General features: G+C 37.4%; 1 protein-coding gene across 1 annotated transcript in view; it reads right to left on the reverse strand.

The window, feature by feature from the left end:
• Positions 1–723: 723 nt before the first annotated feature.
• Vps45 (vacuolar protein sorting 45) overlaps positions 724–25,635 on the reverse strand; it is a 29,266-nt gene continuing 4,354 nt past the window's right edge. Inside the window, exons 2-12 of the mRNA XM_083141372.1 lie at positions 21,071–21,269; positions 18,591–18,740; positions 17,622–17,758; positions 14,199–14,309; positions 13,191–13,325; positions 12,319–12,459; positions 11,818–11,955; positions 7,521–7,679; positions 5,588–5,686; positions 3,042–3,172; positions 724–1,053 (exon numbers count right to left, since the gene is read on the reverse strand). Coding sequence (XP_082997498.1) covers positions 843–1,053; positions 3,042–3,172; positions 5,588–5,686; positions 7,521–7,679; positions 11,818–11,955; positions 12,319–12,459; positions 13,191–13,325; positions 14,199–14,309; positions 17,622–17,758; positions 18,591–18,740; positions 21,071–21,269 — 1,611 coding nt within the window. The 3' untranslated portion in view covers positions 724–842. The remainder of the gene's footprint in view (positions 1,054–3,041; positions 3,173–5,587; positions 5,687–7,520; positions 7,680–11,817; positions 11,956–12,318; positions 12,460–13,190; positions 13,326–14,198; positions 14,310–17,621; positions 17,759–18,590; positions 18,741–21,070; positions 21,270–25,635) is intronic.

Genomic DNA, 25,635 nt, shown 5'->3' on the forward strand with positions numbered 1-25,635 from the left:
GGGTGGGGGGAACAAAACGTGTTTCAGACTTCTGTGGCATTTGCCTGGTGCCAGTTACTTTCGAAGATTCTTTTTCCCTTGATAATCATCCTTAGAAATGCAAAGGAGAAAACCAAGAGAATAAATAGAAGTTCATGCCGTCACGCCTTCCATTACTCTTGCAGCTAAAAACGAATGTATTTCTAAATAAATGGAATGTTCCAAAGGATCAGGAAAACCCAGTCACCTGCACATAAAAAATAATAAATAGACTTTCGGGTTACTGTGTCTCTCCAAATGATTTCTCATTCCTTTGCAGCCAACATCTTCAAATCGAATATATTTCTTAAAAATAAATCGTTCTTATAGTAAAAATGAAAATGCTCGCAGAAACTGTCAATTCTTGCGAAAATTCGCAACAAAATTACAGCCGTAAATCAGTCACATTTGTGATAAATCGTGCATATACTACTTGCTGCATCTCTCCGTTACATTTCGCGTTTATCGCTAATAAAAAAGAAAACCCGGTCCTGATTATGATCCACAACAAACATTAGTACGTTCACCATCTCACTGACTGAGCAAGTTGTGTGTTCAACTTCCAATCCTGCCACAAGAGTTCCTGGGTTTGAGTCTTGGCCTGGGCATTCTTTGCAAGTGTCAATTTTCATCAAATCAACAATTAGCTACCCTAAATAACAAACAACAGTAGGTGGAACATCCAAAAATAAAAACTTATACGAATATATTTATTTACAAATTCACATAAATTACGACTTATATTTACATAAACTTTGGTACACATATAAATTGAATGTAAATGTACGGTTCATTAACACAAATTGTTAATAATACCTGCAGCCTTACGTAGCCAACTTCCATTCTTTTCTGTGATGGCGCCTTGTTATTCCCTGCGTGGCTGACTGGACTTCTTCAAGGAATGTAGAAGAGTTATGTACTGATGTACCTCCCAAAACAATTCTTACCCCAGGGTTATTTTTATTTAGGTTGAACACTGCTAAAGACTCCTCATATGTTACTCCACCAACTATGAATACAATTACATCTTGAGGCCTGGAAAATAATGTTAACGTATTTTGAATATCCATATATTGTTCTCGACAGAAACATGAAATGTGAAATAATACATTGTTTTGATGATTTTTCATGTTTTTCACGAAATGATGCGAAAGAACTGCAAAATATGAAATAAACTATTAAACACAAAATTTAGGGTTTAGGACAACTTCTGACGTCTGAATTATCCTGCAAGTTATGCCAATCATGGAAAATTGATTAATTCTCCTTTACACAGGAATAAACTTAATACTCTGATAACTACATAAATGTGGTCTTATAAGGAAAATGCTTATTGTGTGTAATAAGTAGAGACCGGATTTTAAAGGGAGACGGATCGTGGAATAAATAACAACAGTGTTGATAATTGAAAGGCTCGGTAGTAAAATATGGTAAGTGACATTTTGGTCATTATTAAGTTACAAAGGACATCATGTAGTCCATCGTACATGGAGTAAAACCGTGCTCTTAGTTTCTCGTTTCATCAACATATGACAGAACTAGGCATATTTTAAGTTATGGTATCTACCAGTTGTTTCGTGTAAAGTAAGATTGCAGCGAAAGGCGGTTTCCGAACTGCAACGTGTCTCAGAAAGTTTTCAGAGTATTTAGGCCACAGCAAAGATGAGAACGAGTTACAACATGTATGAGTATATGATTCCCATAAAGACCCAGAATATGTACCACAGAAAAATAATAAGAATGAAACGGAAACCGATTTGGTGCAGTTTAGAGGAAAGAAAGAACAAGCGCCTTCTACCTTCTCTTCCCTCCACGAGTGTTGGGAGTACGTTGCAGTGATTGTTGAAACAATGCGATCTGGGCTTAAGCAGTAACAAACGCATTGTAAGCGGCATGCCAGTTGGGTTGAAAGTGTACTTATCTGCTAGATTTAGACTTTTATTGTGAAGTTTTTTAGAATAGTTTGACAGTATTGAGTGTCGGTGACATGGCGAAGCCAGGTACAAATGGCAGCAAGCTTTGGTAAGATTATTCGCTGTATTTTACCTTCAAAAATAGGAAATGAAAAAGGACTATAGTTTATTTTTGCATTCCACTAAAGCACAATATATACCATTCATATATAAAAAGGGATACATTAATATGAAATTTAATGTATCCCTTTTTTATATTATTGCACTTTCATTTAAAATAGTATTTTAGTGGAGTGCAAAAAAAAACAAACTTAGTCCTTTTTTCCACCTTCTTTGGCAATAATTTTCCCTTTTTTGTCCTTTTTAGAGGAAAATTTTTCCCTTTAAAATCCAGTCTAGTAATAAAAATAGTTTTTAAATCAAATTTAAGATGTTATCAAGAATTTTATATACTGCTTTTAATTCTGAAATATGCAATTTTTGTACCAAAACCTTGAGTATTTATTCACTATAAATATGCAGCTCAACATATTGGGTATTACTAGCTATGTGATGAACTAGTGTATGTCTAGCACAGTGGCTTATTAATAATATTAGCTGATTAGCTTAAAAAATAAATTTACAAATAATTTTTCAGTATTCTGATGCTAATCCAGACAGGTTTATGACCATAATGGGAGCATAAATGTGGTAACATGTCCTATTGGACCATTAGCTCATGGGGTGTCGTAAAAAAACACATCTACCACATACTTTTAATGAATGACTGTGCTAGCAGATCACTTCTTGAAATCAAATTAATGTATAGTTCCAAACTGTAAAAGAAAAAGAACACTGCTGGAGTTGCTTTCTAGTTGTGTTCAGAATTACAATGGTTGCACAAGCTTAGTAGTCTTAATAGGGTAAAATGTTATAAAATTTTCCCAAGTTTGGATGCCTGAAAAAGATAATTGACATTTCACTGTGTATGAGAAAGTCAATGTATCCTCACCCTTTTTTAACCAAAAACATTTTATTTCAGAAAATAATTGGAATTTTTCTGCATAAGAGGGCTTCAAGCTGTCCTTCTGTTGAAAAGATGTTTAGAAAAGTTTCATAGACATTTCTTACCTCTTCATTAACTGTCCATTCCCAAGATATGGGTAGCTGTTTTCTTTCAGTTTGCCTTTTATGAGATCCTCTAGCACCTCCTGCAGCAAAGGAGTGTGCTGTGTGTACACATTGTCAACGCCTGTTAAACCCTAAAATAAAGTAAAAATGTATATGTAGATTTGTACAAAAATAAAAATAACAGAATTGCCGACTAGGTAGCAGGTGGAAAGACTTTCAATCGCACCACTGAAGATATTAATAACAAAATTCCAACATAACTAAGTAATACAATACACAAGAAAAGGCTGTCCCGTTAAGGTCAGGACTGGGTTTGTACCAAATTTTTACTTATATGGACATAGTACAAATATACAATTTACTCATGGGGTTCATATCCTGTATAAAATGGCAAGTTTTGCTATTAAACAAGAAACCACATCTCTACGCTAGGACGAACCAGGCAACGTTGATGTCTATAGTGTTTCAAAGGCAACAGATCCCGTTGTGGTAGCACTAGCAGAGACGATTCCACACAGGTGGAGTAGCGAAAAATCAGACGAAGGCAGGCCAGCTCGGTAGCTCAGTGGTTAGAGCATGTCAGAGACCCAGGTTCGAGTCCTGGTCGAGCCTGCATTTTTCGCTGAAAATTCTACAAAGAAACTACAAGTCTCCCCTATGCTTTGCACCATGCCATGAAGGCGTATAGGAGGTTTGGAGTTACGGCCCCACACTTTCTCGATCACGACCGAATATGGGGGTGATGTGATCAGCCACACACCCCTGACCACCTTTACCACACAGAGTTTCCTTCAGGTATCCACTTTATACAACGCTGGGTGGGTGCCGGAGCTGCTTGAACAGGTTGAAAATATCCCAGTTTTTCCTCTCCGGGGATCAAACCTGGGTCTCTCGCATGGTAGTCAGATGCCCTACATGTCTAGAAATTTATTTTAGAAAAACTGTATTGATTAATTGCAATATAATAAACATCGCTTAGCACACAAATGCAAGGGACACCATAGTTCTATGTAATTACATCATAACATTGCAAATTTCAGTGGTCACTACATTACATAAACTCACCTGTTTTTACCAAAGTTTTTTCTTTATTTCAAATTGCATAAATAAATGATTCCACCCCTGATGGAAAACGACACAGACATTCTTCTAAAATTGGATAAAATACATAATTTGCAAGTTGGAATAGTAACAAATAAATATTACGCATACAGTGAAACTTAGGTTCATTGATTTTCAGGACACTGTAGCTAAAGAACTTGTAATGAGGGAAGTGTATATAAGGGGGGAAAAATACTTGATTGGGTCTAGGAAGAGGAAACTTACAACTAAAAACTAAATCAAAATAGCATTAAGGAGAGTAGATTCAAAAATTTTCTGAGGATTCTGAAAATACGATATACTTTATGAGAGTGAGAGAGAGAGAGAGAGAGAGAGAGTGTGTGTGAGAGAGAGAGAGAGAGAGAGAGAGTGAGTGTGAGTGAGAGAGTGAGTGTGAGTGAGTGAGTGAGTGTGAGTGAGTGAGTGTGAGTGAGAGAGTGAGTGTGAGAGAGAGAGTGAGTGTGTGTGAGAGAGAGAGAGAGAGTGAGTGAGTGAGTGTGAGTGTGTGTGTGTGTGTGTGTGTCAGTGGCGTATACAGAATCTGGGCTATCTCACTATATCATAATGTTCGATATTTCTTTTGTAGTGTCTTGAGTCGTACATATCTTCACGATTTGAAGCTTGGAGCCTCCCCGTTGGCGTAGTGAAAACGTTGTCACATTGAAACAAAGGAGTCTCAGGTTCGATGCCAGGTGGAGGCACATAGTGGTTCGGATGCCACTTTAAACTGTAGGTCTAGTACTCTCTCTGTGCATAAAGTGTACTAAAAACAAAAATTCAACAACAATTTGAAGCTTATTCTCATACGAGTAGATTGGTTGGTCGTTAATTATGTCATTCATTTAGTTCACTACACAACACAGCCCATATCATTCACAAAAATATATCCACGCACTCACTCCCCACACTACTCGGCGACCATCCTTGAAAGAAAAAAGTTCCGTGCACCAAGGAAATGAACCAAACGTGATTCCACTTGAACTACAGAATGAGTACCTGGCAGCCAGCTAGCACTGTGCTTTGTCAGCTCAGTTCGGTTATTTTTAGGTGCTGTCATAAGCATAAACCATAAACGGACAGCTAACAAACTCCCAACTTCCCCTCACCCCCGCATCTACTCTGTGAAGATTCCACACTGGGAACAGGGGGCTCGCAACACTGACTAAATTCATGCTAGAAGACTGCCATCCTAAACTCACGAGACTCCTTCCACGTTCAAATAAGCAGGCAAGATTGTCAACTCCTGAAACGCCATCATCTTCTTACTAAAATGAACAATTTCATGCACATTTTCCGATCGATTTTTCTGCTCTTCTGAGCCTGGGCTTCGCAGATAGCCTAGAATATACATACGCCTCTGGTGTGTGTGTGTGTAAGGAATTTATGATATATTATTCACAACTGCTTCTTGCAGAGCATATTTCATCATCAAGTGAAAGCCTTACCTTGAAGAATCTCTTTGTAATTTTGACAGCATCCTGACTACTAAAAATATCAGTCTGTCTTGTGTGGGCACCTCCATAATCCAGTAGATTATAGACTAACTGAAATGAGATGAAAATAAACAATAAAAACATGCATATTTCATAGGAATGGACGAATATGAACTTTTAGTCAATATTAATTGTGAATATTATTACTAAAGGGTGTCCCAAAAGTAATACAGGATTTAAATTTACAAAATGAACCTTTATTTATACATGAATTGGCAAAGTTGTGACATACTTTGAAAGAGTAAACACTCCGATTAAATATGGAAAATAATATCTGGCAAATGTCCTCCACGTCTCATATGACACTCGAGCAATCTTTTGTCTAAATTTGCAATCACATTTTCGCAAACTTGTGGCTCAATTGTTGCGATAACACGTCAGATTTCTTCTTTAAGTTAGTGAATGGTCGGTATATATTTGCTGTAAATCTTGGACTTTACAAATCCCCAGAGATAAAAGTCACACGGTGTAAGATTGCATGACCTTGGTGACCAATTGTGATCACTGTTGCGCAAAATCCGCCGCCCATGAAATTTTTGCTGTAACAACTCGATGGTTTCGCATGCCGCATGACACATGGTGCCATCCTGCTGGAAGAACATCTCATCAACATCAAAGCCAAAGTCCATGACTTCCACCTGAGGTCACAAAAATGCTGAAATCATCTCGTGATAACGTACACCATTGACAGTTACTGCACTTCCGGACTTGTTTTCGAATAAGTACGGCCCAATAATTCCACCACACCAAAGTCACACCACATGGACACTCATTGGGAATAAATCGGCTCTTCTTCAATAACACGAGGGTTTTCCGTGCCCCAAATGCGACAGTTCTGCTTGTTTACATACCCATCCAGATGAAAATGTGCATCGTCACTGAAGATGATTTTCTTAGCAAAATCACCATCCACTTGCAGATTGTCCAGGACCAATCGACGAATGCCCGTTGCTGCACATGGTCTTGCGGCTAAAGCTGTTGAGTCATCTGAATTTTGTATGGGTACATTCGCAGATCTTTCGCCATAATCCGCTGCATGGTGTTCCTCGAAATGTCTAACTCAAGAGACCAGCGGCGAATTGATGTTCTCGAACACTCAGCGACACTAGCGCTCACAGCAGCAACATTATCGGCTGAGCAGGTGGTACAAGGACGGCCACTTCTTTTGTCGTCCACCACTGAACCTATTTGTTCAAACTTTTGAACCACACTTTTCACAGTCTTTCCGTTTGGCACATTTTCCTGCCCAAGCATACCATGTATTTTGCGCATGGTTTCAGCATAACACTCTTCATACTTGTAATATGTTTTTATGATAGTTATGCGCTCCTGCATCGTGTATTTCTCCATCACGACTAACTCACTACTAACTGGAATGTGCTTACTACAACATGTGCTTCAGACAGCATTGCCAACCCAAGAGAAAAAAAAGGCATGTAATTTAATTCCTGCGTTACTTTTGGACACCCTTTATTTTTCTTGTTTTACGTTACTATTCTGCTGTTATTCATGATGATGATAATTAAACTGAGGATGGAGCAATCCCAAAGGAACAACCATGCTTAAGGTAGTACATATATTTTATTTCCTTTATTTTCCTATCTTAGAACCTAATAATCACCATTAAATGATTACGAGAGTAATGTACTTTCACTAAAGATGATTCTGATATCTAAAAAATGCTTATGTACATTATTCTATAAATTATTTATATAAAGTGAATAAATCAATTCACCTTGGTTACGGATATGACAATACTGGCCTCAGCAGTCGCTAATCTTATCAAGCACACCCTTTCTTTCTGTGGACAGTCTATGTCATCACTCAGAAAATTCCACAATCTACCATAAAACCATCAGATTTCTGAATAGTCATGTTCACTTACCTTAGTCAACTTCTCCGATACCCCTCTTTTCTTTAACGCCTCCATCAAGCCAACAAAGTCATTGTTGCTGTGTTTCTCATAGTGCAGAGCGTACAGCATCACAAGTCTTGTGGCATCGACGTCCCTCACTTTATCATTGTGAATAAGCCTTCTTATTTTCTGCAAAAACAAGAAAAAGTGGTTTATTTGTTAATAATAAGGGTTACATGTATTAGCGCAGGCTTGCATCAATTTCCAACATTCTAGTTAATAAGTATGAGCTACTATATAGATGAGTGGTTAATGCTCTTACCTTTGGTAATGTGAGAGGTTCCAGATTTTTGGTCATGTGAGAGGTCCCAGTAGGAGCTCCAAAATTTGTGTTAATCCAGCATCATGAGGACAATTGAAGAGATACTTGAAAGCATTATCAACAGACTTCCATCTCTAAAGCCACAAAATATTGGCAATGGGATTTGAGTTTGAGTGTTGTTTTTAAGTCCACTTTTATGTGCAGCTAGGCTACATTTTAAAGTGAGATATGAACCACCATGTGCCTCCACCAGGTATCGAACCCAAGACCCCTTGGTTACAAGCTGCTGACATTACCACAATGCCATCGGGGAGGCGTACTATGGGATTTGATGGACTGACTTTACATGGTGTAATGAAAAGGAGCTCCAGTTCATGATTGGAGATGAGGATGAATGATGATATGATGAAACTGATGAAGGGACAGTCACAAAGAACATCCAGGCTGGGATTTGAACTCGGGATTCCTGGTGTTGAAGCACGCTGTAACGTTGGCAGCTCATTTTTGGGAAATGAAAGACACGGTAGCATAATAAATACAAGTAAGCAAATTATTAACTTCATTTGTGCAACTTACTTGTAACGGTTTGACATTAAACTAGCATACAAAACCATGACAGGGTGGCAACTGACAGGGAATTCTGCATGATTTATTTCCTCCGAGAATTATGCGTGAATTTTTCTCCCTAAACGTGAAAAAATGTAACTTTTATTAATCCAAGATGCATTGAATGTATACATATTTATAAATACCCCGAGAAAAGTTATTCACAGTTTAGCTTTTATTTTTATCGAGGGAGGGAAAGGAAACTGTATCGAAAATAAAACAGAATTCTCTCAATCCATTTACTTCGTTAGTGTCCTTTGCAGAACAATAAGATATCTTGAAGTTGACTAGTTAAATTTGAGTTTGAAATTCTTATACAATGAACAATTTTTTGTAGATTAGTATATCCTGTAACATTTGTGACTTGTGTTTGTAGATGTATTTCGAGTCAGAGTATGTGAAATGGCAAATGTAAAGTCCTCACGTTAAATTAAATGTTCTAAAATATTATATACAGCTTAATTGAATTACATTAGAATTTTTGGCTACATTGGAATAACACAGACCCTTTATATTGTTAATATACTATTTGTGTGGGGGGGAAGGGGGGTGAGAGTCATATGTAATATAGAAAAGATCTGATTGCAGCCTTGAATTTTTGGAAAGTTCACCTTGAAACCTGGGAATTATATGTGGATTTTATCATGGTTTTAGAGTGGCCACCCTGCGTGACCAAAATAGCCAGTGCACTAGAACAACCACAAACAATATTTCCCCTCTTCCCTAGACAACCCGGGAAATATGTGATGCATAATATGAGTGTAATTAATTTGGCAGATGAATTAGACCCATCAGTGAGCTTACACAGCAGTACTTGACAAGATGTCGAAAAATCCCAACCGACTAACAGGCTAGCCAAGCCCCTGAAAGTTTGACAGGCATACATCACACATGCTAATTGACACAGATCAGAGAGACTTATCCACATGAGTTAAACATTGGCGGCAGACAGGTGCATCACATTTGGTTGTCGCTACTGCAGCAACTGAAACCCAGCATGTGCAACAAATGCGGCAGACCAACTGACTACACTAGCGCTCCTAGTGGCATGAATGGGAAACGACTTGAACCAGAAGCTTATCCAGTAGTTAAAACAACCTGTTTCAGTGGGGATGGTGGCAGGAATCACCGAAATTAATAGCACCATTACAAGTAAATCGTGTGAGAAAAGTTAGTAATTTGCTTGCTTACATGTATTTACTAGTTGCTAGCGTTGGCAGGCCTTGGCTCTCAAAGAACTGTTGCAAAACGAAGTTAGGTAAATTAATATATAATAACCCATGGTGCAACAGACTCCCACCTGATTCTATGTATTCACTCACCCGAGGTGGGTGACCATCCAACCAGTTACAGGTTCACGTGTGGTCAGCACGATGAATCCCCAGTTATTGTTGTAGGTTTTCATGACGAGATTATGCTACTTGTTCATGGCTCCCCAATTTCCTCACGATAGTGGGTGGCTGCCGGTTCCATATAAAGGCCAAAATCTCAGGAGAGAAGTTGTTACGTTTTACCCCAGGAGACTCGAACCTGCGCACATCCTATAGCCAGAGCCCAAAGCATGACGCCTTAGACCATACAGCCATGGTGCGGGACAAATAAATATATAACACTTAGAATTTACTCCATAGATTATACTTACAAAAAATAATCTTCGTAAAATATAATAACAAAAACTAGGGATGGGACCGATTAATCGGTAAAATTACCGATTATTTTACCGATCCAATATATCGATAAATATCTTATAATTTAGTGCAAAATTCTGCCATTTTGTTGCAATTTTTATGGATAATTTCCATGCTCTTCTTTCTAAAAAGTAAAGCTCTAAATATTTAGCTTCTCTTGCACTGCAGTCACCTCAAAACACACATTTATTAAGGAGATCAATGAACATTTCAGGATCTTCAAGAAACATTTCTAATTTTATATCGGATCGGTAAATTTTATATCGGTACTTTATCGATATCGGCCAATCCCTAATAAAAACTAACAATTTTCGATAAGTTCCAGAAACTTACAATGCAGAAAACGTCGAAAATTAACAACTTCTTAAAATGGCCATTCGGTATTTCCTGACTGCTTGGGATCCCGAAAAGTCGGGAAGTCATTTCCCGATGTTGGGATCAGGATGGGAAATTTTTTTACAAATCCCGGTCCCTACTTTTCTGGATCCCGCACACCCCTACTATAAACAATGCACAAAATATAAAATTGAGGTTCCATTACCTTCAATTTTAACGTCTGAAACAATAAGGCATAACTTACACCACATGCCATCATTTCACTAAGAAATAAAGTACAGTTTCTGGCATGTACTTACTTTGCTCTTTAGCTTTCACCACATAATGTGGCTTCCTCAGGTGATGGGGGGGGGGGATCATAAATGTCATCTTCCATTTCACTTCCTTCCACTGATTCACTTAGTGAACCAGGATCACTTACACATTCAACACTTAATGGAGGTGTCGGTACAGGCAAGTCTGGACCGTGCAACGCAGGTCTCATTGCAGAGGGAATATTGGGATACACTATCCTCTTCTTGTTTCTAATATTTCTACCTACAATTTCACAGGAACAGAAGCAACAATCATTGCTGTGATCCTGAGGCTCCCTCCACACAATGGGTATTGCAAATGGCATATATGGCCGCTTTCCCGTGCTCCAGTTTCGTAAAGATTCCACACATGATCTACATACCTTGTGTGGGGCCCACGATTTATCTTGATCGTCTAGTTTCATTTTAAAGTATGCGTAATATGCTCTTCTTACAAAATCTGTAATTTCCTGTCTCTGCAGCCAGGGAACAAATTCACCGCAGATGTAGCAAAACACATCTGGGCTATTCAGACAACCAACAGATGCCATGGCCACACCACAGTAATGTACCACACAGAACAACCAAATGTTAATGTAAGAGATCAACGTATCTTACATACCATGGAATTAAGTTAGGACTTTTGACAGTTACATATAAAATTAATTTCAAATGATATATGAATGTTTTACATAGTATTATTTTCAGCATTTAGGCAAGAAATATATTAATTAATTTAAATAAAACAAAACCTCTCTGTATTCAAAGCTTATTCATCTTTATTACTTGTTGAATAATTTTGAAACGTACCAGTGACATCTAGCGACAATCACTTCAATTGCACTGAAACGTGCATACCACAACCCACATATATAAATCATGAATTGTAAAAAATTCTTGGGTGATGTGAGAAAACTAATGCCAGTTTCAGCATCAGCAAGTTCAAATACATGTAAAACACCCAAAATAAAAAAGACAACAGAACTCATGCGGCCCTGTGTAATTATTCTAATCCTATTCTTAAAAAAAAAAAATAGAATGAATATTTACTGAAAGTAAATTGTAACAATATGTTTGCATACCTGCAATTGCTGGGAATGTTCATTTTGACAAGCTAACTCCTGTTCCACTTCAGACACTTCCAGTAAATTATGTTTATTAACAATGGAAGAAAGCTCACCCACAACAGTAACATGCTTTGACACAGTTCCTGACATTTTCTGAAAGAGAAACAAATCATTACATATTAAAACATAGTATATGCCTTGTACCAATATGATAAATAAGTGACTTTCAGACTTTAGTATTTCTTGGCACGGACTGCAGATTTTACATTTTTCAATGGATCATAGCCAAAGAACTTATAATCTGCAAAAACTTTCACATGGATAAAATATACACATCAAGTATGAGACGAGTAGCTATAATTTGGGAATCATCTAAAAAAAATTATCTCTCATACAGTATTTAAAATTTTAAAAATTAGCATAACTAATAATATCAATAGAAATCTTAGTTCATAGTTGGATCAAAAATTATAATCTAGCAATTACTTGGAAAAAGAAAAAGTTAATAACTTGTACCTTAAACTGGGGGTAGGTTTCAACAAATGCTTTCATATCCTGTATGCTTTCTACTTTTTGATGATTTTTGGCCTTTTTTTGAAATTCCTCCATTAGGTCCTTTATCGTCTGTCCAATCTCACCAAAGTTCAGGTATAAATTCTGAAAGACCAAGTTTAAATTAGTATCATATACAGTGAGTGGTTTGATTCAGAAGCATAAAAATCATCTAGAATCTGCTTAATTCGCTGACCTCCATGGTGGAGTGGTTATCACTGTGTACGGTGAAACCCCGATATTACGTTCCCGCATTATAAGTTTTCCCGCTTAATACATTCAGCCATCCAGGTCCCGTCCAAAGGCTATATTAAATAATAGGTCGTTCACCTCTATCTTATGTTCACTCGAACGCCTGTTTCCCGCTTTATACGTTTTCCAAGGAGTGCTGATGTCATAAAATTTGCCTGGTCCATTGGCCAAGCAACTTTTCCCTCCTTTTCTTTGCTTTCGCAGCTGTTTCATTCACCCTGCAACCTTGAACTTCCATATGTTAGGTTTGAATTACCTGATGATATTTGGGATTCATAATTTTAAATAAAAAATAATGTGATCCATTATATAATGGATTCTTTTTGTTTAAAAAATTGCTAACCATTGTTATAACTGTATATTTAGTCAAAATAAAAATAAATGTCTGATGAAGGGAGGATGTGTTCTCCTGAAACGTCACAACAAAAAACTGTTTTCTTATGTTTGTAATAACCGTAAACTACAAGAAAATAATTCTACAATGCAAGCTATGCGTACATACGAGAAAAACTACTTCAACTAAGTTATTATTATATTCATTGCAACTAAACTAACAATAACCTAAACACAATTCCAGTTCTTACATTTGCATAAAATTCATCTTGCTCTGCCGACAAAACCACTTCCTTCAGCTCCTTTGATATCCCAGGCACATCTGACAGATTGACCCGATTGTTGTTTATAGTCAGAATCTCATGAACCATAGCCTGGTATGTCCACTGAAATAAAACATTCTTGTATTACAACTGATCTTAAGAGAAAACAAACAATTATATATACACACACAAACACAGAAAAGACAGGCTAATTGGGACTGGACCTACTGTTTAAAGAGGGATTCAAACCACTGTGCAATGTGCCTCCACCGGGTATCAAACCAGGAACCCCTTCATTACAACGTTACCACTACACCATCGGTGGCCTAAATTTAGTTGTTTTACAGCATTTTTCGAAGGTTTTCATGTAAGTGTTTTTATTAGAGATTTTTAAGAAAAAAATGTAAACAACCATTCATAATGATCTGAGATATCCTGACTTTGTAAGTTTCTTTTCAAAGGTAAATTACACATTGAAGTCACCTATTTGTAACTGTTAATTACGAAGGTATATGAACCATATATATTGGCCAAAATTTGATATCAGTCCATCCTCACTTTGTAGTAAAACATGCAGTTTAATGTTCTGAATTCAATGTAATCTATGCAAATTGTAAATAATCCTAGCTTGTACTACAGAGTAACTCCATAGGAGTTCCATGTAGGAGGCCACCAATCTCTTGATCTCTTGGAGGGAGAAGGGAGGGTTGTTTAACACTACAGGCAGAAATGTTGTGTCCCACTGAAGTTACTAAATCATGACTGTCCCTTACCTTCCTGTGGGGTAGAAAGAACTTCTCTACAATATAAACACATTAACAGACACTAGAACAACATTTATTATGGATAAATTATAAAAAATACCTAATGATAAATGGTGAATGAAATTGATAACGTGCAACTAACAAAGACAACTGAATATTTTATGATTTCTTGCATTGATAAGCTTACCCCTTCATAACCCCTTCTATTTCTCAATAATAACAACAATAGTACCTGGTTCAGCAATGGAGTAACAGCATCACTTTGCCTATCTAGTATAAGTAACACTGGTGGAACTTCACTCTGGCGGAATTCAAAGAGGGACCCTTCCTTGGACAAAACTTCCTGCAATGAAATCCGATAAATTGTTTGACAAAAATGAAACAAAGTGTTACAGAAATTAGATCTTTGAAATTTGTCCATGCAGATAAATTAAATTTTTTGCAGATTGCACCTAGTCTAATTCACATCAAAACCGATAAAAAAGACCATTTTTGTGGCAAAACCTTTTTGTACTCAACATGTCAACACCTTTCAAATGTGTCTTTGTCAACAGTTATAAATAACATGTAATGTAATGCCAGTTACAACAAATAACCGGTAATTACTGATTAAACAATTACACACAAAAGATGTATTTGCAAGGAATCAATTAACAATGAGAAAGTGACAGTGAATAAGAATTTTCAAAAGTACAGTGCTCAAAAAAAGTTTTGCATATTCAGGGTTTGTGATCATTTTATTGTACTAGATATATGGAATCATATTTAAGAGTACAGGGGAGACATACAAACAGAAAGAAAACAGTGCAGCCATGCAGTTGAAACAAAATCATACCAGAATCACACCACAAGAACAAGATTGAAAATGTGGGATGCGAAACACAAAAGAAGGCAGTGCAATGCCATGTACCTATGGCTCGCAGGCATGCTTGGGATCAACAGATGGGAGTTCAGTACCGTGTTTAGCTGCCACCTCGAGCCCGAAGGCATGCTTGAACACGACGGAGCATGCTAAGGATAAGATCATTCAACTTCTCCTGAGGAAGACTGTCCCACTTTTGAATGGCAGCCTCCCGCAATTGCACCTTGTTCACAGGAGGATTTTCGCGGCTGACAATTGCTGGCTTCAGGTGCCCCCATGCATGTTCCACACAGTTCATGTCTGGTGAATACGCCGGCCACACCATGTGTCGAATGCCATGCACATCAAGGAACTCTTGAACCACTCTGGCTTGATGTGGTCGAGCGTTATCATCCACCAGCGTGAAGCCATCCCCCACAGTTGTAGAGAAACCTGCTACCACGGGTTCGAGAATAGCGTTTCTGTACATCAGACCAGTCATGTGGCACTGGAGAGGAATTAGGGGCTTACGTCAACCAAACATGATTCCACCCCAAAACATGATGGAGCCCCCCCTGCTGTTGGTGACGTTCCTGGATGAAGGGCTCGTTCAATCTCTCATCTGATCGTCTCCAAACCCTTATGCTTTTGCTTAACGGGTGCAAACTGATGGTATGGATTAAGAGGAACCTCGGGTATGGGTCTTCTTGACGTAACAGTTGCAGTGGGTCTACGATGTGCCGAAATCACCACGTACCGATCTTCCCTGCATGTTGTTGCGTGGCCGCCCTGCCCTTGGTCGATTAGCAACTGATTGTGTCTCCCTGAACTTCTTCCACACTCGATGGACATCACCTTGGCTCACTCCAACAAGGGCATCGACGTCTACTTGGCCATATCCCTCTTGAAGCAGCGTTACAATTCGAATCCGGTCCGTAGCAGAAACGGTTGCTCGAGGCATGTTGCCCTTCGTTTTCCACCTGCTCTCTGTGCAGTTTCCAACTCACAAGTGCGGATAAGACACGGACAATGCCTCCCATCGGGCTGCTTTCAAATCTGCTCAGGGATCATGTGGCAACTACTGCCCTCTATCTGCTGAATATCGAACTCACTTGGGGCATTATGTCGGTTTCTGTCTCGAGCATTTCTCACATAATGAACATTGTATACCTTTAGGGAATATCGCGACTCAAACCGCATGCAATCATAATATGCAAAACGTTTCTTGAGCAGCACTGTAAATGCAGAACTGTAATTAAGTTCTATTTCATGAGTAAACATGTTAAAATTACTATAGCCAAAAAATATATAATTTTTTTTAAAAAAATATAGCGAGACGAACCACCAGTGGAGGGGTCTACCCAACATTCCACAGTGTCACAAAGAACCCCAACTTAAACTTCAAACTTTCCCATAAACTCCCAACAAAATCACCAAAAACTTTCCTATCGGTTCCCTTTCGTCTCACCAGTAGCGCTGGTAGCAATGACTGGAGGACCACAGCGGACAATTCGGTAAATTGAAACTAATTATTGTTACACTTAATGAAACTTGCTGAAAGAAACCAAGTTTCAACCTCAGTTGATCATTACAATACATTTTGTACCTGCCTCAAATAAACAGATGTTCACTTTATATGTATTATTATATATCAATAATGTACCTCTCTCTCAGATACACAATGTATAGTAAGATTTATCAAACGTAGTCAAGCCCCTTTGTTATTCTTTGTATTATCCAGATATTACAACAGAATATTTAGCAAAGAAGAATTTATCTTTGATAAATGTGCCACTTGGGATTCAAACCATAGCTATTGTACATGAGATGTTACACAAGGAACTTTTCTTGGTACCTCATCCAATTAACAGAACTTCCCCAAATAAATCTTTCCCTGAGAGTTCTGGAGACTTAGTGTGCATGTTGATACCCCAAGCCAATATTTAGAGCACAACCAGAAACTGACACAATGCCAACCCAATCTATTTCCCATGTGTTAACATTAACCCCACAATGCCTTCAGTATCTTACTAGTATAGATATTTCGTGGTGACCAATGCGAAACGGAATCCCCCCTCTGGAAGAGAAATCTGACATGTACACAAATGGCCAAATAACTACACACTGAGGAAACCCTTGGGTTAAACTGTAACACAATAGTACAATAACATGTGCTTTTATTAAACAACAAACAAAATTTAAAAAAAAAATAACACTTTCTAATTTACAAATGTTACGAATTTACGTTTCTCCTCCTTCAATGTGAGATCGAAGATAAGGCCATATGCGATTCTTTCACAAGCCGGGATTCGTACATAGAACACTATATAACGTAAAGATCTTAAAATAATCAATATGCTTTCATTTTACTCACTGATTAAAAACAGGAACTGGATGCAATATCATTTAGTACACAATAGTACGTATTTTCCTTTCTTAATGCTCAATTACATGCTATACATTGCAATGCAAGAAGAATTTTTTTTAAAAAATGGACGGATTTCAAAATTAATAGATTGGAATGAAATTAGCAACAAACCAATTGGTAATGACATAAGAGCTGATATTAGCTTGGAGGTATCTTCCTTCACTTTAAATAGTACAAATTTTAATGTCATAACACATCAGGTGACCTTGACACTAGCGTAACACATACATTTCTCAAGAGATACAAGTAAGGAAAATGCAATCCTTAATGCATTATTAATTGTATACATAACAAGTATACATGTAAATAAACAATGCAAATAATTAATTATCCATTTTACAAGCATTGTGTTGTGGCAACGACTCAACTTTCTTTTTTCTACTTACCCGTATTTTCTCTGCCAACCTTTTGGCCATATCTGAAGAATACTGGTATCTAATGAATGGACACTTTTTCAATGATAATAGAACAGCTGTAATCCCTTGTACAGTGCGCTGAAGATGTGTAAGATTCCATGTCATACCTATGAAAAGTGTGTATGGTATAATTACAATATACATTTGAGCATTGAAACAAACAAACAAAAAACATTACTATGAAATACCATAATCAAAGGCTTCGCAAGGACTGACATTATGTTTAAAATAAATAATAGACATATCAAAAATCAATAAAGAAACATGGCCTCATTAATATGTTTGTAATCAGCTCAGCAAATGATGTCTACATACGTTTACAACATTTTGGTCTGATAGTGTTGCTAGCTAATGTGATATGCCCCAAAAAGTACACTTTTTCAATTAGTCAATGTAGTTTCCATTCCCTAACTTATTGAATACATTTCGTACATCTTTTTCTCACCCAAAAGTGGTGTACTGTAAAAAAAAAAAAAAAAAAATAAAAAAAATCTTACTAATTGGTGGAAGTGGTATAATTATTTGTATAATGTAAACTGACAATTTTAACTATTGGAAAATATCTCAACTGATGAGGCTTTAAAATGCAGAAAACTGTGTGTAAATATCGCTTATGGTTACAACCAATCATAACTTTGGTTGTGCGGTTTGAAACACACTGTATTAACAATACATTAAATAGTTTTCATGCGTTATTCTAATGCAAATTATCTGAACCCTTCAGTTGTGAACAATTACCACACTTACAAGTGTAAACTCTAGTTCATCACACTAAAAATTCTAAATAAATCTAGCTCACAAAATTTGAGTATGTCAAAATCCTAAATCCTCTCATACTATCTTTAGCAGCATGATTTAACAAATGTAACTTATTCTATGAAAATTTACCAAAGGGTGCAACATATAAATTACTCAACTAGTTACGATAACAATACATACCTTGTGAACACCCAATAATGTTCAGGGAAAACAGATGTGGGCTTACAGCTATGTAGTCACCATAGAATTCTTGCACCTCTCTCACGACCTCCTGCTCATCTGATTCTGCTAATACTTTAATGTCAGCTTTTGCTATAATGTTACTAAAATCTGTAAAGACAAACACACAATTTTTTTTACGAAAAATTGAATACAATGACAAAATACTATTGGAATTTAAAGTGGATATTTAAAATGTAATATCAGTATTAAAATTTGGTCACAAAATCAGGTTAGGTTAGGTTACTCTGTCCTAAGCCATAAATAGCACACACTTTTCGTCATTTAATGCTTGCACGTCTCAATCTATTACAAATGTAATTTCCTTGAACACATGGTATCAGATTGTAACAACAAGAACTCCAGACTTTATACCAGTGGTTCTCAAATTGTGGTACGCGTACCCTCAGGGGTACATGAATGACTTGAAGAGGGTATGCGATCAGCTCGGAAAAGAAATGTCAAGAATACCCACACTACATTTCTGCTGTAGGTGTGTAGAGCAGACTTCATTGTTTCAGACTTTGTAGCTTTAAAACTCAACAGGAAAATAAGGCTAATTTTATCACTGACACTCCTTATTTCTGTTTCATATGTTTTGAAATAAAATACTCATTCGAAATCTACAATAGAGTAAACTTGGAGCTGAATCTCTGCTTGAAAGTTTCAAGTGCACAACCAGACATCAGTATGCAGGCACATCCTTCTCACTGGAAACTCTAAGGATTTACAATAATAACTCCAAAATCGTGCTTGACAGTTTGTTTACAAACTTATTTTTTCAATAACTCTGGAAAAATGTATGAAAATTAAACTCCTTAGCATACATGTGTTTCATATTTTTATTTTTGTAACTAATCATAAAGATTGAAAATGAAGGAACACCCAGTAAAATAATAAACATACGATTCTAATGTTGGTAACAATTTCATAGATCGGAGACACATTAAAATCGGATATTTTATGTTTCGCATGGTTTATACTTACCAATTGTGTATTGTGGAACATAGTTCAAGGTGTCATTATTCTTTTTACACGAAAACAAACGCAATTTTTCACATTCTGAGTGCTTTTTTTTATTCCTTTCTTCACTTCCGGAACACACAATATGGCAGGCACATCTTGACTCACGTTGTGGGTATGCAGTGTTTCAACCTTCTGCACCACCGAAAAATACCTACTATCGTGTTTGTCACTGGTGGAAATTATATATTATGCACGGGTAACTGACGTATAGCTCGGGTAGCTGATCGATAGCCCCACAAACCATACACGGATAGCCCCACGAACCATACACGGATAGCCCCATGAACCATACACAGATAGCCCCACGAACCATTATGCACAGTAGCTGACCGATAGACGGATAGCCCCACGAACCATTTCCGATAAGGTTAGGTTAGGTTTAATTACGTTAGGCAAGCATAGTAAAAAAAAAAAAAAGAGGGGGGATTGAAACACTGACAGGGGCTTACGTCATCAAACGTACGCAGCATCCGGTTGTCATAGGGCAAGGAAATTAAAGCAATGGCAATTGTGCGTCGGTGAGATATTTCTCTTGAAAAATACATGATTTCCCGGTTAAATATATTCCACGATAAAAGAAAATACCTCGACGAATGTTGTAAACCTTGGAGAACCTCATTTCTGTAAGTAGTTTCTTGTGTAAAATTGAAGAAATGTGTCTCCGATGTATGAAACTGTTACCTCTAATGTTTATTTGTTTAACATCTTTCCGCATACAGTCAAAATGCTATTTTGCTCTATTGCAACCACACCTCCAACCATCAGGCAGCCAAAAAAATTCCCCAAAGTCCACTATTCGGACAAAACATATGGTGGGGGTACATTAGACATTTAGTTATGACTAGGGCTAGGATTTTTATGATCTAAAAATCACCAAAATACGCAAAATAAAATATGCTCTTACGACCTACAATTTTACAAAATATGCACTATAATTTGAAAAATATGCCCTTATAACTGGACTGTTTCAAACATCAATATCTAACTTATGCCGAAATATTTTCATATACATACTATCTTTAGTTCACTGTATGGGCCCTGATGAGTTGAAATGCACAGTGAATACTTTCTGTAAATTTTCAATTAAAAATGAAAAACATTTTGATGCAGTCCAAAAAACCCTCTAGTGAACATGGGAGTAAGAACGAATCCACTTGTAAAATGACTGAAGAAGCGAAAATATGCTGAATATGACCAAAACTCCATCACAATATGGATTTCTATATATTTAGGGAACACATCACCCTTACCAAAAAAAAAATATGCTAAGTCATGAAAATCATAGCACTAGTCATGACTAAAGGGTACAATGAGGAAAAAGTTTGAGAACCGTTGCTCTAGAATATAATAAAATAAAGACACCACGATCTATCACAAATATTTTGTACCTTTGTATTTAAATAAAATATACTTACATATGTAATAGGCACCATACTTGGGATATCTTAATTCTTTGGAAAGAAGTTCTATGTTCTCCTTCGTAGGTCTCAGAAACACAATACACTTTAAATGTTTCATTGCTTCTTGTTGCCCAGAAGAATCTATTCTTTCAAACAAAAATACCTCCTTATGGAGTATTTCTGACTGACTATAGACCATGCTTACAATACTTGTCTGCAAACAAAATAAAATAATATCACACTTAAATAATTAACCCACAACAGATTTCTATCACTACGTAAAGATTGATGTATTAATAGCTTAATTTCTGTTCCAGAACATAAAAAAAAACCATTAAGAAACTGGTAACTACATAAAGTTTTAAGGAGGACTACCTTCAGTAGGTGGTGTACCTAGATTTTGTGCTATTTTCACCAAGTCTCATGATTTGTCGCTGTTTGGGAGTATCTTTTATGAAAGATAATTATTTCTTCTTGCATTGCTTGTTAGATTCCATGTCGCTAAGAATAATAAGAAATTTGCACAATGTGTGGATGACACAGTTAACTGCTCCATGTAATAATAATACTTATCTTTATTTTTCATGTTATGCATATGATCAGGGAACGGATTTACATGTAAATACATATTTGTGTATGAAGCTGAAATCGATTATTTTTTGCATCATCTTTGCCCATCATGACATGCAGACTTGAAAAATTAAATTTTTAATTTCCATATTTGTACACAAATTAGGTTTTGGTTAATATTTTTTAACATTTCTCAACATATACTCCATATATGTGTGACAGAAATAATTCAGGGACGGGGGACTTCTTGTGAATAACTGATAAATTTGAAATACACTCCCATTACTTCTTACGATGTTGTTTTATTCAATATGAATCCATCTTAAGAGACAACAGAAGTAAGTTCACATTCAGACACTTACAAAATTTTGTTTTTCATTGTTTCGAAAACAGAAAATGATTGATTTGCTTTATTTTACTTCGCTTTTTGTGTCACTTTTGGCTAATTTGCGAAGATATGGATGAGTGATGATGTGATGAATGGATACTCGCGAACACCCATGCCCAGGTCGGAATTCGAACCCAGGACCCCTGGCATCGTAGCATGATGTACTGTAACAGAAAATTAAAACAGATTTTGTGTTGTTTTACGATTACTGTCAATATAAGCGTACTGTATTTTATGTAGATCGCATAGTGTCTTATATTATTAAAAAGATATATTTTTTAACAATTTTAAGTCCATATTTAACTCAATATTTTGGTGAATATAACTAAATTAAACACATTTTTACCACATAAATCCGTTCCCTGCTTATGATAACATTGACAATGTATGAAATTAACTAACAAAACTGGTGAAAATATGTCAATATGATAGTCTCACCATCTTGTGACAGTAGTCACACCTAAAAGTTTAACCAGGATGAAAATGTTGAGGTTATGATATCTCAATATCCATTTTCAAACAACTTAAACAATAGGTGGTATCCTTGAGTCTCTGTACCCCCTCGAGAAAGTGAAGTATTTTGCATGGTTTGTGAAGATTATGTTGTTTATGAACATTCTCCATTGTTATGAACTCACGGAAATGTGTTATCATGAAGTAAATTATGTCTGTTACCTTACCCTGAAGCAGAACAGTCCGAACACTTCGTGCAAGTGAATATAGCACCCAACATGACATTCCACAACAGCAACTATAATTTTGTCGTTAGGTTAAGATTAATGCTGAGCTGACACCGATGAATTTTTCTTCACTGATACCAATGATCTTCAGTGACTAGAAGAACAGCCAAGGGAAACAACTCACTTGTCAAGATTTGTCCTTTTCAAAGGTCTTTGAAAAAACTGAAAAACTTTCAAAGATTTGGCGGTCCAACACTCCATTCTTCTTTGTAGCTAATAAGTGGCGATTTATTCGTTCTAGTTTTTGGACTTTTAACCATTGTTAATTCTTGAAGAGATTTACCTACATTTCGGAGGCTGAATCTGCCTCCGTCTTCAGGGTAGCGTGTAGTCTGGTAGGTCATATAAATGTTTGCCTAGGAGGATTATTCTTGGTGGCCTAGGCTCCACCGCGTCTGTCGGTCACAAGGACCTTTATATACATATATACAAAAAGTTGCCAGGTAGGATTATCAGTGGCCCAGGCTCCACTTCGTCAGATGACCACGTCAAGGTCATGATCAAGGCTTCGTGCCACACGTGACACGTAACACAACTATTTTCCACTATTTCTTTTTCATTTCATGCAGTTAGTATCTGAATGCATTTTGATATTAACCTTTGCACGTCTCTTAATTGTTAGGAGGATTTTTTTTATAAAGTTTGTATTAAAATTTCGGTAACCACCAAACGTCTCTAATTCCCTTATTTTCGTATTTTTCACATTGATACTTACATATTCTGCATTCGTAAGGATTCTTCTATTTCGCGTTTCGTTTTTTGCAGGCAAATAATCTCAATTTTCGAAATATGGAGTATTTTTATTTTCTTCGCTTTTGCTTGCGTTACACGCGATATGGCGGAGAAATCTTGACTAGCGTAGTCCATGATCAGTGGTTATGCAGTGTTGCGACCTTCTTCATAGCAAAATATCTAGGTACTAGTATGGAGAATACGTAAGTATGAATGTGGAAAATACTAAAATAAGGGAATTAGAGACGTTTGGTGGTTACTGAAATTTTAATGATATGGATAACAACATAGGCCTTTAGCCTAAAAATAAACTTCAGTCTGCTGACGTCAGAACGCAAGGTAGCAAGTGTGTTGTGCGATAAGTGATTGAAATAAAACAAAGCAACTGAAACCATTGGTGCGTGGATAGGTTAGTAGGGCCACGCAAAGGTTTCAATAGTGAAAAAGATAGCCCCACGAACCATTGGCGCTAGCCCCACGAACCATTGGCACGTGGATAGGTTAGTAGGGCCACGCAAAGGTTTCAATAGTGAAAAAGATAGCCCCACGAACCATTGGCGCTAGCCCCACGAACCATTGGCGCGTGGATAGGTTAGTAGGGCCACGCAAAGTTTTCAATAGTTAAAAACATAGCCCCACGAACCATTGGCGCGTGGGTAGGTTAGTAGGGCCACGCAAAGGTTTCAATAGTTAAAAATATAGCCCCACGAACCATTGGCGCGTGGATAGGTTAGTAGGGCCATGCAAAGGTTTCAATAGTTAAAAATATAGCCCCACGAACCATTGGCGCTAGCCCCACGAAACATTGGCGCGTGGATAGGTTAGTAGGGCCACGCAAAGGTTTCAATAGTTAAAAATATAGCCCCACGAACCATTGGCGCGTGGATAGGTTAGTAGGGCCACGCAAAGGTTTCAATAGTGAAAAAGATAGCCCCACGAACCATTGGCGCTAGCCCCACGAACCATTGGCACGTGGATAGGTTAGTAGGGCCACGCAAAGGTTTCAATAGTTAAAAATATAGCCCCACGAACCATTGGCGCTTGCCCCACGAACCATTGGCGCTAGCCCCACAAACCACTGGCGCGTGGATAGGTTAGTAGGGCCACGCAAAGGTTTCAATAGTGAAAAAGATAGCCCCACGAACCATTGGCGCTAGCCCCACAAACCATTGGCGCTAGCCCCACGAACCATTGGCACGTGGATAGGTTAGTAGGGCCACGCAAAGGTTTCAATAGTTAAAAATATAGCCCCACGAACCAATGGCGCTAGCCTCACGAACCATTGGCGCTAGCCCCACAAACCACTGGCGCGTGGATAGGTTAGTAGGGCCACGCAAAGGTTTCAATAGTGAAAAAGATAGCCCCACGAACCATTGGCGCTAGCCCCACAAACCATTGGCGCTAGCCCCACGAACCATTGGCGCGTGGATAGGTTAGTAGGGCCACGCAAAGGTTTCAATAGTTAAAAATTGGTTTCGAAAAAAATATTCGTAGCCCCACACACCATTCTCGGATAGTCCCACGAACCATTGGCGCTAGCCCCACGAACCATTGGCGCTAGCCCCACGAACGATTCACGGATAGCCCCACCAGTGGCGTGCCCAGGGGGGGGTTGGTGGGGGTTAAAACCCTCCAATTGGTTTCGTCATTTAAAAAAAATCAAAGCAGAAATACATTTTATTTCATAAATTGCCAATATTGTAAAATGTTTACATTTGGCAATGAGAAATGTATTGCTTCTTCAATTACTTTTGATAATACTGGAGTTGAGTTACAGCAATGCACAAGCATTCATTCATTCCTTAGTCACTGAAAAGGAAGGAGAATTTCCTTCTCAGTATGGTCAAGAAAAGAGCCGCAACCCTTGGAATGCGAACTGAAGGAATCCCTCCTCCCCTTTCTTTCACCCACGATGACCCTCTTAGGAGAATGACCCTCCCTTTCCTGTTACGACAGTGCTGCTAACTTCCCTTTTCTTTCTTTCCCCTTCTTATACCATTTATACCAGCAGAGCAAAGTTCTGTGAGATTTGAATCACTACAATTAGTAGGCAAAGTAAGTCAAAATCTTATTTCGCACCTGGATGCATATTTATTTCAAAATATCAATAATTATAATAATAATAATGATTGTTGCAGGCAGTAGCGAGG

This window comes from Lepisma saccharinum, chromosome 19 (assembly GCF_977018435.1).
Source record: "Lepisma saccharinum chromosome 19, izLepSacc3.1, whole genome shotgun sequence".
Classification (NCBI taxonomy): Eukaryota; Metazoa; Arthropoda; class Insecta; order Zygentoma; family Lepismatidae; genus Lepisma; species Lepisma saccharinum.